Source organism: Nyctibius grandis, chromosome 6, assembly GCF_013368605.1.
Source record: "Nyctibius grandis isolate bNycGra1 chromosome 6, bNycGra1.pri, whole genome shotgun sequence".
NCBI lineage: Eukaryota > Metazoa > Chordata > Aves > Nyctibiiformes > Nyctibiidae > Nyctibius > Nyctibius grandis.
Window position 1 is genome coordinate 21,414,627 of NC_090663.1, and position 15,547 is coordinate 21,430,173.

Below are 15,547 nucleotides of genomic sequence, written 5' to 3' on the forward strand. Positions count from 1 at the left end.
TTATTTTTAGTATCTTTTGCATGGTTCCTTTTAAGTAATTGGTTAAGAAATCTGTATGGTGATATTTCACCCACATTTATTTGCTTACCATGTTTTTCAACGAAAGATCTCTCTGGTGCTAATGTGTAATTGGGAGCATTTTTGCTTTTCCTCCAAAGTTTTTGCCTGCATGCCACTGGAGCACCCCAAGAGATACCCTTTTTTTTGTTTGTTTGTTTTTCTCTCTCTCTTTACTAGTGCTTTAAAAGGCTCTTCCATCTGTGTTGGGCTGGAACCCATTCACCTATGGAATGTGGATCTCGGGGCCGCTAGCTTGCCACATGACTAAAGGCAATCTGTTGCTGTGCAGTTCACACCCATGGGCTCGAGAGTATGCACTGTTGGCTTTGTATTCAGACAGATAGTTTTGATGGACAGTGAATATGAACCAAGCATTCTTCGATAGTAAATATGAACCGAGTAGAAGAAACATGCCCGTTTTGATGGCAAAATGCTAGTTGCTGATTTTTTTAGGGGAGCAGGCTTAGCATTTCTCTCTTGAATCATAAGTAAGTTCAGATCTGAGAAAATTTCAAGTTGCATGGTTACAAATTTACATAGTTATGTCTGTCTTCCTTTCAGTTGATTGTGATTTGTAAGAATAATTTTTCTTTATACTTCAAATATACTTCAAATGATCACTGAAAGTTGTCCAAGTACTTCACAAGGGCAAGCTAATGCTTCTGCTCAAATAATCAGTTGTTGGAGAACTATGAAGAGAAGGAGTTTTCAGCTGACAAGCACTGGCCTATTTGGCTAAGTGGCAAAATTCTGTGAACTAGCATGCCTTTGGAGAACAGCAGCTGTGTATGTTATCCTGTTTGTAATTTTGTGATTATTTTTGGTCTGTCACAAATATAAATATTTTCTAAATTAACCAATAGTTGAGAATTATTTCTTGATTTCCAGTACTGATCAGTTTATTTTACTGTATTTGTGACTTCTTGTTACTTTTCTGTGTAGTAATGAAGTAATTTTATAATCTCAAGTCTGTATGTGTTCCTTGCAGTATGTATTGCGTCAGGGACAAAAGTGGCACTATTTAATAGACTTCGATCCCAAACAGTTAGCACCAGATATTTACACGTAGAAGGTGGCAATTTCCATGCCAGTTCACAACAGTGGGGAGCATTTTACATTCACCTCTGTAAGTAAAAATGAAGCAATATATTTTTTCACCTCCCTCCCTCCATCCCCACAAAAAAAAAGTCCTGCATTTTTTCCTCCATATTAATTGCCCATATGCAGATTTGTTTTGTTACTGAGTGTATATTTGATGTAATGGTGTGATGTTAAATGTTCCTCCTATTGAGGAAAACAGTGATTAAAACAAATAATGTGAAAATTCCTGTTTCATGCAGTGGATGATGATGAATCGGAAGGAGAAGAATTCACAGTGAGAGATGGCTACATTCATTATGGGCAGACTGTCAAACTTGTATGCTCAGTTACTGGCATGGCCCTCCCAAGACTGGTACAGTTTAATTTCTCCAATGCTGTAATTAATATGTACATGGCTACTTAGTGTAATTGCATAGTTGGGTTTGCATTGTTCACAGTTTTTGGCTTTGTATGTTTCCTTTTGGTAATACATGTTTTATATGGAAAATGGCATTCATTTTAATAAAAGCATAACTTTTATCTGAAGATTAATTCTGTAAGCAGAGAACAGCTTGTAAAATAAGCATAGGGAATTTTTCAGAATTCAAACCAGCAAGCTGTCATTAAGAAAATGTCTCTTTTAAAAACAGTAATGTAGGTCCCAGTGTTGCAAAATACTTTAAATATTGATATTGAATAGAAGAGTAAAATCTCTGCAGCCAGTAGGACTAATGCTGTACTGATTTGAATCTAAAAGTGCTTCTGTGTACTTCTAAGAATACATAATTATACCAATATCAGCTTGCAAAAGCATTTTGGACATTTATTAATACTGTCTTTTAAATATGGAACATTGTAAATGCCTTTGGAATACCCTTTTTTTAGAAAGACAATTTCAGCTCTTTGTCACATTTACAAAATTGATTATAACCAATTAAGGTTTGTGAACCAAAGAAACTGTTTTATTGCTGGATACACAGTAATGGTTTTTATAAATAAATTTAAGTATAATAATAGATTTTTTTTCTCCTGTTTTATGCACTTAATGCCAGCCTAAGTGGAATTTTGTGTGAGCGATAATACAGGGCTTCATATAAGATCTTACGTGAAATTGTGGTTTGTCAGCCCATTATGAATTTCATACAAAGCTTTGCTAGTTCCACTTTTAACTAGAAACAATTTTTAGAATGCGTTAATGTAAAACCAACCTTCCCTGCAGGCAGGTTTTTGTTACCCTTTCCAGACTTATTTTACTAGGACTGTAATGAGAAATTCTCTCCCAATATCAAAACTTAGCTAAAAAAGGTAGCCTTCTGAGATGAAATGGTATAGAATGATCATTTAAATAGATTTTTTTTTTTTTTTTTTTTTTAATTGCATTATTTGACAGAAGAATCCAGACCGGGTTAGTACTGATCTGGTTTAGTGCACATGAAATTCAATAAGAGGATCTCACTTTATTTGTGGGCTTCATGTTAGTACTTTCTCATTGCCGAAAGGAGATGCCATCATTTTTTATTCCAGAAACCTTATTTGTAGGTATAAATAGATTAAAACAAATTAGGCTAAAGGTTCCTGTTTTGTTTGCTATTGGGAACATTTGTCATGCTGTCTTACAAGACTGATTGAAGGTGATACGATTAAAAGTTAACTCGCAGACATTTTATAGGTTAATGCAAAGAACTTTGAAGAAACAAGTTAACCTTGAAGCTTATATTGCTAATAATGCCATTTATTATCATTAGAAATCCCAGAGGACATGGTTGGCTTTCTGATTGTCGGCTTAGAAATCTTCAAGCACTTTGGCTGCTGCTTCTGCTGATGTTGCATAAAATGAAGTATTAAACTTTTTTCTAGAAGTTGAGTTAAAATTCCAAGCTACAGATTTTCACTGTCTGTAAGGGAATAACTTTTTTAATTTTTAAAAATAAATTACTATAACATCTCTGAATTAAGTCAGCAGATGTTTTTTTCACTGAACTGCCAGATGTAAGGAACAATTGTTCTTTGCAGTTGTCTTTAAGTAATATTTAATGACCAACTGTTGTTAAGATACGCTGTGATTGTTGTGTTTGCAAAACTGAACTTAAGGACATCTCAACACCTTTAAAGTAAATCCTTATTTTCAACTGTTCTCGTTCAGCAACCAGTCTGCCACAGAATGGTGCTGATGCTATCTATGGTGGAAGCTTCTGTAGAAGCCTGTTAATACTTGACATACTGCTCTTTTGTACCAGAAAATGGAACAAAAGTAGATTTTGCTGAAGCTTCAAGTTTTTTTCCCCACTCTTATAGCAAAAAAGATGAAATATATATGCATACAGTACGTTGAAGCTGTAGTACTGAGTGTCACTTCAGTGTTGTGTTCTTGTTTCAAAAGCATTGAGAATTACAAATCTAATGTTGGTATTAAAACAGGAGGCATGGAAATTAAAAAAAAAAAATACCTTTCACTTCCTTTACTAACACTACATATGTAATCTCCAATGTAATGAAGAAATCGTCCTAAATATATATGTACAATTTTCATTCACAGATAATTCGAAAAGTAGATAAACAAACAGCGTTATTGGATGCAGATGATCCAGTATCGCAGCTCCATAAATGTGCATTTTACCTTAAAGACACTGAGAGAATGTATTTGTGCCTTTCCCAGGAGAGAATAATTCAGTTTCAAGTGAGTTGTTTAAAATTATTTCAGTACATGAGAAATGTGGTTGCGAAGTTTTCCCAAATATTCCCAAAATATGCATGAATGCCAGTTTTGCGGTTGGTTTTTAATGCAAGTCTAACATTTGGTTTTAAAAACACAAGAGAATGGAAAGCAACAAACTTTATCTGCCCCTTTCCAAATCTGTTTTTCTTTCCTAGTAACCTTCTTCCATGTCTAGACAATGGATTCTATTTTCTCTAATGGAAGAAATGGAAACACACTAGCAACTTGTGCATGCAATCATGATACTGTGTCTTAACACGTTGATGTATGCCAGTGGAGTTGCACCACTTACTTGTGTGTCCATTTCTAGATTACAGCAAATAGGAAACGATACAGTTCATGATAGTCTTATTTCATGGTGAGCTTAGCAGAGTTGCAGTGTCTTGCTCTTGGCTAAGAGCATAAACATAGACAGCTATGGCAGTTGACCACAGTAATTTGTAAAGCCACAGAAATTTGATTTGTCTCTAAAGAATGTAGCTGTCTCAGTCTTCAAGTATTTGTCCAGCAGGTGGAGAAAAATATCCCTAGCAAGTTACTGTAACAGGAATGAACCCCTAAGGAGAGCTGTAGAAATATACCACAGTGTACAGTTGTTCTGACAGCTTACACAATATGCTAACAAATTGTGGTTTTAGTCTCGTGGATGTTAGCATGCTTTTAGCAGACTTTCAGTGTAGTAATTCCCATCAGAGTAACAAGACTGTGACCAAGTTCAGGCCTACCTAAGTACTGCAATTTTCTTTAAACATCCAGGGCAGCTCAAATAGCAAAGGGTGTTGAGAAATAATGCAGTGCTCCAGGAAGATGGCCACACTCAGGGCTTCCTTAGGAGAACAGCTGTAGCTTCTCGGGTAAGAAAGGTAGAGGTAGGAAAGGGGGAAGCTCAAATTTTTAAAGATTTCGCTTAGTTTAAGGGAAGGGATAAGAAGGATTGGTAAAGGCTTGGTTGACTTCTATCCTGAATTGGGACAATCAAAAGAGAATATGAGAAGCTTTGTTCATATTTCAGGAAACATATTCATGACTTCTGGCTCAGAAAGGACCAGATCTATTGGTTCTACACAGAGCACATAGCAGAGATATATCACTATACTTTCTTGTAAAAGAGAATGGACCTTTGTCAAGGAGAAGGCTGTGAAACAGGAATTGCAATAACTCAAAATCAGCCTTGCTGTTTAATCTTTCTCCAAGTACTTTATGGGAAGGGCTGAATGAAGCAGCAATTCCTGCTTCTTTGACAGCTGCCTTAGTTCAACATCCTGATATTGCCTGTGGGACTACGAGGACATCCTACCACTCTTCAGTTTCTGCAGCACTCATGGAGCCCAATCTGTTAAGATCTCTGAACTTTCCACATGGGTAGGGCTTAGATAAAAGGACAACCCACTATTCTGCATTCTTTTACTGGAGTTAGGTACCTGTTGCTTCTGAATAAGATCTGTTAACTTGCACATCAGGCTGTTATCACTCTTTGGTAAATGAAGTCACTATGGAAGATAAACTTTCTACCAGTGGCAGGATAGAAATCCCATTTTATGTGTTTTTTTCCTTTGGACCAGAAGACCAAGACCAGAGGAACAGGCATGTGCAGCATCTTTCACCTGCCCGCTCTTAAGCATTTACCATTGCATATGGTTCCTATAGCAGGAGTCTAGACAGACTGTGGTCAATGTAAAAAAAAAAAAAAAAGAAAAACCAAAAACCACAAAAAAAAAACCAACCAACTTTACTTTAGGGTGGCAAGTCTCTCTTGGGTGAATGGAAATAGCCCAATATAGAGACCTTAAAGGCTTAAAGCAGAAAGGCTGTAAAAAGCCAGCAGGCCAGCATGAACCTAGAAAAACCCTGAAATTCAGTTGCTCAAGTACCAGCCAGATCTCTCTTTAAAGGTGTCCGTGTATTCTGGAGAATATAGAAGGAATATAAATAATACCTTACTGGATCATAGCACAGTCCATATCTGTGTCTAGCAGCAGCAATAGGAGATGGTGCTTACAGGAAGCAGGCAGATCTGGTCGCTTTATGCAGTCCAATGCAGTTGTACTCTACCAGCATCCACACTTCTTGTATTAAGGGTTGTTAAAGGCTACATCCCTGACTATCTTTTAGAATCATGTTGTCATCCATAAGTTTGATTGCTTTTGAATGTGCTGATGCTCTCTTTTTCTGCAGTATTCTGTGGCAGAAAGTTCAAGAGGTTTCCTGTCCTCTGTGTAGTAAACTTTTGCTGTATTTGTCTTGAATGATCTAATAGTTTCTGTGAGTGATTCCTAGTTCCAGTTTTGCAGGATTTAGTGAGCAACAGTTCTGCATTCACCTTACCCATCAACATCTTAATTTCTTCTCTCCAAACTGGAGTCAGTCTTTCCAATTTCTTCTCATAAGGTCAGCAGCTCCTTGGTGATTTTCATTGTCCCGTCTGTACCTTCTCTTTTTTCACCATGACTTTCTTAGATGGGGAGATGAGAACTGCACACAGTATTCCAGAATTAGGTGAACAGAGGATTTACACTGGCAAAATAACACCTGATACCTTGTTCTCAATATTTTCTCTGATGGTGTCCAACATTGTGTTGCCACTTGCGGCTACCACTGCACATTGAGGTGGTGATTTTGGGAAACGATCAGTGGTAACTCCAGGATCCTGAATTGTAACTACCAGTTCCAAGTTCAGTATTTTATGGGCATCATCTAAAGAATTTTTCTTGAGAAACATTACTTCTGTCTACATTGAAGCTCATTACCACTTTTTTGCCCTCTATGTTCATTTTGATGCTATTCTGGACATAAAATCCATGCAGTTGTAACAGCATTTAACTTAGGATCATGCAGAAGTTTGAAGATTTGAATTTACCAGCACACTGGTGAGGACGTTGAATAAAACTGATTGCAACACTGGTCTCGGGGAGGGATCTGCACTGTTGGCTTTTGTGCATTTTGAAAGGAGAATGACTGTTAAGTTCTACCTTTTGCTTTTTGCTTTCCTTTAATTAGCTTTCTATTTAAAAAAGCACAACTGTTTCTAATCTATTATAATTTCATTTCTTTAATATCTTTTGATATAGAGCTTTCTTGAGGTTTTTTGAGGGGGAGGGGTTAGTGGTGTTTGGTTGGTTTTTTTTTTAAATCCAAATATATTTTATTCCTTGGATTCCTCTTGGCTATGTATTTGCTGTGTTTACCAGTTCTTGGGGAATTCTGTCCTTGATCTGTTAATGTTATGCAATTGTTTGTTTCCCATTCTGTCACCATGTGAAGCCAGTCAATACGAGGTATTGGCGTTAAGGCATTTCAGTCTTCCAGTGCCACCTGTTGAGAAAGTTTAGTTGTAAAAGGAAAGGAGAGAGGCAAGGGGGAAAGTGCCTGGAGGTAAACTGCTGTATTTGGAAGTGTCAAGGAGGAAAGAAGTGTCTCTAGAAGAAGAATCATTATCTTTCAGGGATTTCTGTGACAGGAGGAGTAATGTGTTCCTGAAACGATTCTTGACATAGCAGGACTTTCAGAACAAATTCTGTGGCATTTGCCTTCCACTTTGTGGCAGGGGTTTAGCAGATCTGAAGAAGCCAGTCGAGGATCTTGTACAGGGTCATTCATTTTTCATGTCCATGGTTTTATTTGTCATGAGTTGAAGTACGGCAGTCCATATCAACGGGAATTGTAATCAACCTGTAGGAAAAATGTCATACATGGAAATAGTATACAACAATTCCTTTTTTGAAGTTGGGCTAGTAATTTAGAAGCTCCATATGTTTCTAATAAAAATATCAGTTGAATCTTGAGCTTGGAAAGATCTGTAGCTACTGTCCTTGTTGCACACTTCCCTTGCAAGCTGTTTTCAGTGCTTTTTAACATGATCATATCAGAATGAAGAGTCCACATGAGAATGCAGCTTTGATCTTAACTTCCTTTCATCTGCACTGGTAAATTCGTGCTAACTGAAGTTTATCTAACAGTTTTGAAGAGTGAAGGTTATAGTTACATACCTAGATATCATAGAATCAGAGAATGGTTTGGGTTGGAAGGGACCTTAAAGATCCAGCCATGGAGGGTTCCAACCATGGAGGGATTGCAAAGCTTAATGGAAGCTTATCCTTAAAGCTTAATGGAAGACAACAGAATTTAGGTATTAAAATTAGAATTTTTGAGTCCCATTTTTTTCTGTGCTTGTGTTTAACCTATGCACAATTCCTTACTGGTTGCTAGATGATGGGATTGTTCAGAGTGGCTTTTGTTGCCATAAAAAATAGCTGTCAGTGTATTTTCTATCTATGTATATATGTATGTATACTAATTTAGTAATATTTACAAGGAGACAGTGAAAGATTCTGACTAATTTGCAAGGTTGTCATTTCAGCTTTTCTCCCATGTCTTTGCACAAACACTGAAATATAAGCTTGTGGGTTCCATCATTTTGTGGATGGTGAAGAACTCTCTAAAAAGAAAAAAAAGTCTTGGCCAGATGTAAATCGTAACTAATGAAAAGCATTCCACTTCAGTCTGTAGCTGTTTTAGTCACTTTGCATTAATAAAACAAGATCTGTTTTAAAGTAACTACTTCTCGTTGCTGTATTTTGTTGGTTAATGGCTATTGAATAACATTGAAACGTTGAAAGCTAAACTAAAATAAAACCCAGTAATAAACAGAAGGTTGGAGAGGCGACAGTATCATAGGGGAGAGTTACAGTGTTCTCACAAGTTTGTTTTCTACTGGTTTTGCTGAAATGTATGTCACTGTTTCTCTAGGCCATTTTGTTAGAGGAAAAACATATGGAAGCATGGTTTTGAAATAATAGGCATTGTTACTGGCTGAGTTGGTTTTTAGCTCTGTGACTTGGCAAATGAGTCTACAGGGTCAGATTTAAAACTTTTCTTTCTTTCTAAGGCCACTCCATGCCCAAAAGAGCCAAATAAAGAAATGATTAATGATGGAGCTTCTTGGACAATCATTAGCACAGATAAAGCAGAATACACATTTTATGAGGGGATGGGACCGGTCCATGCTCCAGTGACACCTGTGCCTGTTGTAGAAAGTCTTCAAGTAAGCTTGTTGGGGGTTTTTTTGGGGTTTTTTTTTTTTTTTCAATGAACTCTTTTATGTGATATTATTTTTTTCATACTGATTTAACCTTCATGATACCTTTGTGGAATATTGTAGGAAAACATTCTTACTAGCTTTACAAATAGGAAAATTACTATATGTTGCAATAATTTTTCCTACACATTTCAGAATACGTGAGCCTATCCGTGACAGGAATAATAATGTTGTTCTATATGTTAAGAATTCTATTTCTTAAAACACTATGGTAGTGGTATCCTTTGGACTTCTGTTTGATTATTTAGAAATTGATTTTGTCTCTTAAAACAGCCAATTATAGATGAAAGAGCAAGACTGAAACCTTATTAAGAAAATCAGCATTCTGCTCTGGAAGAATTTGAAGGTTTCCTAACACATTCTCTGAAAGATTCTTTGTTCTTTGTTTTCAAAGCCTTGTTGACTTGTATTCTAAATGATCACTATCAAAACTTAGAAGTTCCTTCAGGATAACAAATTAATTTGCAGTATCTTTTAGATATGTTACTTCTTTACAGTTCAGTTGTGCAGGTGTGTTTCTTTCAGTTTCATCCAGCTGATAGAAACAGCACTGTTTACAGTTCTTGTATTCATGTGAAGAATTTCTTTTTTTTTTTTTTTTTTTTGAGAAGGGAGTGTTCGGTTTTGTTCAGACATGTTTTTTTGTGGATTTTCTTCTTTTTTTTCTATTCAATCACTTTCCAGTTGAATGGTGGCGGGGATGTAGCAATGTTGGAACTTACAGGACAGAACTTCACTCCAAATTTACGTGTCTGGTTTGGGGATGTGGAAGCTGAAACCATGTACAGGTAACAGTATTTCCTACTACTTTATGGTGATTACATTTTACTGGATGCTTTGAAGAGTATATACTCGTGTATACACTCAAGTGTATACTTTCTGCTCTGCAGAAAGGGATCTGGGGGTGCTGGATGACGGCAGGCTCAATGTGAGTCAGCAGTGTGCCCTGGCAGCCAAGCTGGTCAAAAGAGATGATTATCCTACTGTATTTAGCGTTGGTGCAGCCTCAACTTGAGTACTGTGTACAGTTCTGGGCCCCACAATTTAAGAAGGATATTAAGGTACTTGAATGCATCCAGAGGAGGGCAGCAAAGCTGGTGAAGGGCTGGAAGGCATGTCCTATGAGTAGCAGGTAAGGACTCTGGGTTTGTCTAGTTTGAAGAAAAGGAGGCTGAGGGGTGACCTCATTGCTCTCTGCAACTTTCTGAGGAGGTGAAGTGGAGAGTGAGGTGCTGATCTCTTCTCCCTGGGATCCAGTGACAGTACTTGTGGGAATGGTTCAAAGCTGCACCAGGGGAGGTTCAGACTTGACATTAGGAGACATTTCTTTACCGAGAGGCCGGTCAAACACTGGAACAGGCTTCCTAGAGAGGTGGTCGATGCCCCAAGCCTGTCAGTGTTTAAGAGGCATTTGGACAATGCTCTTAATAATATGCTTTAACTTTTGATCAGCCCTGAAGTTGTCAGGCAGTTGGTCTAGATGATCATTGTAGCTCCCTTCCAACTGAACTATTCTGTTCTGTTCTATTCTGTTCTTTAAGCTTAAGTTTTATGATGCTCAGTTGATTCTCTTGTTTTTCAGATGTGCAGAGAGCATGCTATGTGTTGTTCCAGACATTTCTGCATTTCGAGAGGGTTGGAGGTGGGTCCGTCAGCCAGTCCAGGTTCCAGTAACTTTGGTCCGTAACGATGGCATAATTTACTCCACCAGCCTTACCTTTACCTACACACCGGAACCAGGGCCACGACCACACTGCAGTGCTGCTGGAGCGATCCTCAGAGCCAACTCAAGCCTCACGGCTTCCAGTGAAACAAATACAAACAGCGAGGGAAGTTACACAAACGTCAGCACAAATCCAACCAATGTCACATCATCTACAGCAACTGTAGTTTCCTAACTACTGTTGTTTGTCTGGACTTTAACTGACTTTTAAGTGCTACTTTCAAGAGAACTGAACAATTTTTGTGGTTTCATGGGAAAACACCTTTCCATTTTAGGTGATATTATTTGAACCTTGTTACCTGCAAGTGCTGATCTTAAATAGAGAAGCCACAATAAAAAAAAAAAATACATCCAAAACATAAGAACTTTATTGAAAATCTATTTTTCAGCTGTTTTTTTTTAATGGTCAAGAAACAAAAAATGTGGCTGGGATACATGTTGAGCAAACTAGAAAACATGAACACAACATAGTTTTTATGGACCAAGGAACTTGTATAAGCTTTAGTATAAAAGGTACATTTTCACCATACCTTTTTTGTATCACAACATATAGTACACTTTTGTTACCAAATAGTTTATATTTTTTTTTCCTCTGAGCTTTTGCTCTGAAGTATATTCAGGTTCCAAGCCTGACCATGCTTGTATAATCTAATTACCATACTCTTCCAGTTTTAAAAAAATATATATATTTTTGGTCTGTGGCTGGAACTGTTCCTTTTTTTAAACTGAAGTCTTGTGACTTTTTATGAACTGAAATTGTTTTTATTTCAGCAAGTAGAACCTTGTAAAGGCCAGCATATTTTTTTTAAGATTATATGAAGTCTGTGCAAAAGCTTTAAAAAATGCCTCTGCCTTGCCTGCAATACATGCAATGTATGTTAACTTTAGTGCTCTGTTTTCAGTCATTGTTAATAGTTATTTCTGTTTTCCTTTTTTAAATATGTATTTATAGTGATAATTCATGAGGTTCTAACATTACATGAGTTTTTTTTAAAGTGGCATCTCAAGCAGTCATATTAATGATTGTTCATGTCACAGGCATATGTTGGTGTTTTTGAAGGGTTGTTACTGGGTTACTCCCCCTCTTCCTTGCTCAGTCATATTGCATCTGAAGATGTTTCAGGATCTGTTCAGGTTTTTCTAATCTTGTACATAATTTGTATTAAGTGTAAGTTAAATGTTTTATTTCGAAAGTGGAATGTTCCCAATAACTTCATTTGGCAGCATGTCTTCTGTCTTGTTGGCATGTAACTAAAATACCATGAGAAGTATGTGCTACAAATGGGATTGGTAGGTGGTGCCCTTCATCACTTGAGAATCACAACAGGCATGTTTTTCTTCATACTGTTCAGTAAATTAGGCCAGACTTTGGTGTAACACTTGTATTGAGAACGTGCTTTCATTGTGAAGTGATCATACCATAATAACTAGAAGTAAATTTTATTACTTAGAAATGGGCAAATAGAAAATCGTAAAAGCACTATGAAGATGTCAACTCCTTCCATCCTTATTTCCTGTGGGTTTCTCTTTCCCTGCCAACAGCTTGTGCAACGTTCAAGTCTTCTCTCCATCATAAATTCAAGGCTCATTTGCACTTTGACTTTGTTGGTTGTTGCATTTGTTTTTCATTTTGACTTTGCCATGTTTTGTCCCTCCTTGTAGACCTGCCTGCTTCATTTGTATTTGGAAATATACCCCAGTAGTTCATTTGTAGTCACAGAACTAGGCATAGACTCATAGGACAAGTTCTGGTAGTGTGATCTTCCTCTTTAAAAGCCAAAATACAAATTTTATGGTGTGTTCAGCCTTTCCTATACCCTGAAGCAAGAGCCACAACTGCTGTGTAAATGTGAACCTGTGGCCTCCTACAGTGCATTGCTTATGAGCTTATCTGTTGACCATTTTCATAGGGTTTTTATTTCTGACCACTTATTCCAGTTTCAACACCCACCACCATTTTAAACCATTGTCTCTTCACCATATTTGTGTATGCTGACGCTCCATTCTACTTGTTTGATTTAGTGCTCTGTTGTATATGTGAAAACAATGTGGTTAAAGGAAGAAATCGGTTATAAAACGTATTTAGCTAATAGTAAAATCAGTACCACGGTCCTTTTCAAATGTGCTTGTACTCTACCACAGGCCTTCATATTTGCTGTTCTGTATTATGAAACGTATTCCCATGACATAGCCGCGATGCTGGTTCTTAGCACTAGTGTGAATACTGCCTCACCTCATCTCCGTTTCAGTGACCAAGGGCAGAATTCATTGTGGCCTTATCTCTGTTTTAAACTGTTTACTGGCATTTACTTGCAAATCTGTTTACCTTTGTATGTGCTACAAAATTTCATTTTAATTGTGTTATGGCAGGAAACATTTCACAGTGTTTTTGTTAGAAGCACATAAGTATCTTACAGTACGGCTTGATTCAAGAGCCACAGATTTTCATCACTAATTAGACTGAGAATTAAAATAAGCGAGAGATATATATATATATCAGATTTAGAGGGTATTCAAGAACAAAGCATGATATACACACAGTAGGCAAATCATAACAAGCCTTTTAACCTTCAAAGACTATTTAAAATAGCTTTTCAGAACTTGACACCTGCTTTTATACTCATTATTTTAAAATTTTTACATATAAATGCAATACTTTTTATATTCAGTTTCTTTACTTGCAATAATTTTGCCCAATAGTTGTAATATTCCTTGACTTGTAAAGAACCTAATGACTTAGCCTAATTTCTGCTGTTCTACACACTACAGCCAAGTGGGTGAAAACAAGAGACTATTAAGTTCTGCTTACAAGACCATGTGAAACTCTCTTTTTCCCTTGGGCTTGTGGCTCCATCGTTGCCAATAGTTATCTGTAGTACAGAAATGGTCTTCCAGGCCCTTACTGTTGTTAAGATGCCCAGTTGTTCAGATGTATTATCTTTCTGAACTTTTTCCTGTGGGGTGATACTGTTACATTTATTGGCCTTGTGAGCTGTTAATCAATTTTCATGATATTAACAATATCTCAAGATTTTGATAAAACTACTTTTAGAATGTTTCAGTATGAAACTATTATAACTGTTCAAGTCTAGCTGTTAAGTCTGCTGTTAATTCTATATACATAGAAATTGAGTCTGTGTTCAGAATGTTGTTATAGTTCCAACTATAGGACGAAAAAGCAAATTAAGTGCTCAAATTTAGCTATGCCGTTTCTTGTTTTCTTTTGTTTGGAACTGCATTTCAGAATTCAACACTAGAGTAGTCTTCAATAATCTGCTGCTGATGTTTTTCCTAATTATTTGCCCTGAGGGCATCCCACAACTGTGTTAATAATGGTATTCTGTACTTCTTTTCATTGCACAGACTTGTAAGATCAGAATGGTTACCTGAAAAGACATGAACTCAAGACATAAATTGGTGAATTCCCCATATACAAAATATTAATGCTGAGTGAAACAAATTCTCTGTTGGAAGTAAGCTACCCACTTGTAGATTAAATGACTCCATAGAGGTGTCCATCTTGAAACTAAGACACTCTTCAATTATTAACCATGTTATTTACTTTCTTTCAAAAGCAGCTGTGTTTATGAGTACTGAACAAATGTGTATACTTTTCTGTGCCAGACTTTTGACTTTGTTTTCAAGCACTGTACTGTGGGATTGAGTGGCAGCTTTGTTAGAAAAAGAAATATGTTAGGGTTTCTACTTAACCCTTTTAGGACTGAACAATTTATTCCCTTTAGAAGCTGTAAAATAAATGAGCAGTTCTAACTATGTAAACATTCTGTCTGTGTTCAGCACTGCATTTGCCCCATCTGGAGGTGCTATGCTAATGTCATTTTTTTTAAATCCTGTATCACGTGTATGCATTCAGTCTTAAAAGGGTTATTTTTACAAACTGTGCACCTGTAAAGTTTCTTAGCAATAAGGTAGAAAAATGAGCAAGTTTTTACCATAATTTTGTAGAATTAATTGCTCAGTTCCATATTTCATCAAGAAAAACCCTACAATATGGGCAGTTTTGAGGATTAAATAAAAGTGAAATGTAAACCACATAAAAGTGTTTTTGTCAATGTACTCTCTGTGTGTATGTGCATCTGCTATCGGGTTTCATTTTTTTCTACAAGGCTAAAGATAAAATGCCATGTTACTGTTGACGTGACAAACATAATTGAACATCTGTATGATGATATCATAAAAGTAGTTATGATTTGATCAGGTGTTGAAACTTGCCACGTTTTTGTGGATATTTTTCAATGTTAACCAAGGAATATGGTGTGTTTTTATTTTTTTTTTGCAAATGAACAGTGAGGTCATCTATGGAACCAGAACAACACAAAAGAAGACCAGCCCCAGGAGTGGAAAAGTCATCAGTAGTTGTGAGGCTGTGCACATTGGACTCCAGTTAAACGGGATATGGAATGTCCACCCAAAAATCTAATTCTGTTTCATTATTGCTTGTTGTTATTGCTGGAGTTAGATAAGAAACTGTTTTTTCCAATAATGTTAAAAAAAAAAAAAAAAAAAAGAAAACCAGGTTCACTTTTTTATATTATTATTTATTAAATAAGAAAAAATTAACTGTGTTTAATTGTTTAACTTTAGCAGCTTTATTATTGCAACTAGCATACCTGAGTTATTTTCATCCTTTTTTTTTAGTTGCAGACTCTGTGATATTTCTTTCCGTTGGTTAATAATTAGAACTAGAAATTTAGCAAGCTAGCTTATTTCTTGCTTTGACAAAATACTCTGGTTAGGGCCATAAGGAACAACTAGAAATTATGCGCTCTTTTAGTTTGCAAGCACAAGTGACACAGTCACTTGAAAAAAGTTTCTGAGATGGGAAGTCGACACAACAGAGAGAGAATTTGGG

General features: G+C 36.5%; 1 protein-coding gene across 2 annotated transcripts in view; it reads left to right on the forward strand.

Moving 5' to 3' along the window:
- Positions 1-14,734, forward strand: part of RBPJ (recombination signal binding protein for immunoglobulin kappa J region) — a 62,380-nt gene extending 47,646 nt beyond the window's left edge. Inside the window, exons 6-11 of one of the 2 annotated variants that reach the window (XM_068403570.1) lie at positions 1,049-1,186; positions 1,401-1,513; positions 3,677-3,817; positions 8,742-8,897; positions 9,636-9,739; positions 10,534-14,734. In XM_068403570.1, coding sequence (XP_068259671.1) covers positions 1,049-1,186; positions 1,401-1,513; positions 3,677-3,817; positions 8,742-8,897; positions 9,636-9,739; positions 10,534-10,849 — 968 coding nt within the window. In that variant the 3' untranslated portion in view covers positions 10,850-14,734. The remainder of the gene's footprint in view (positions 1-1,048; positions 1,187-1,400; positions 1,514-3,676; positions 3,818-8,741; positions 8,898-9,635; positions 9,740-10,533) is intronic. The other variant, XM_068403571.1, reaches the window with a different exon arrangement.
- The last annotated feature ends 813 nt before the right edge of the window (positions 14,735-15,547 follow it).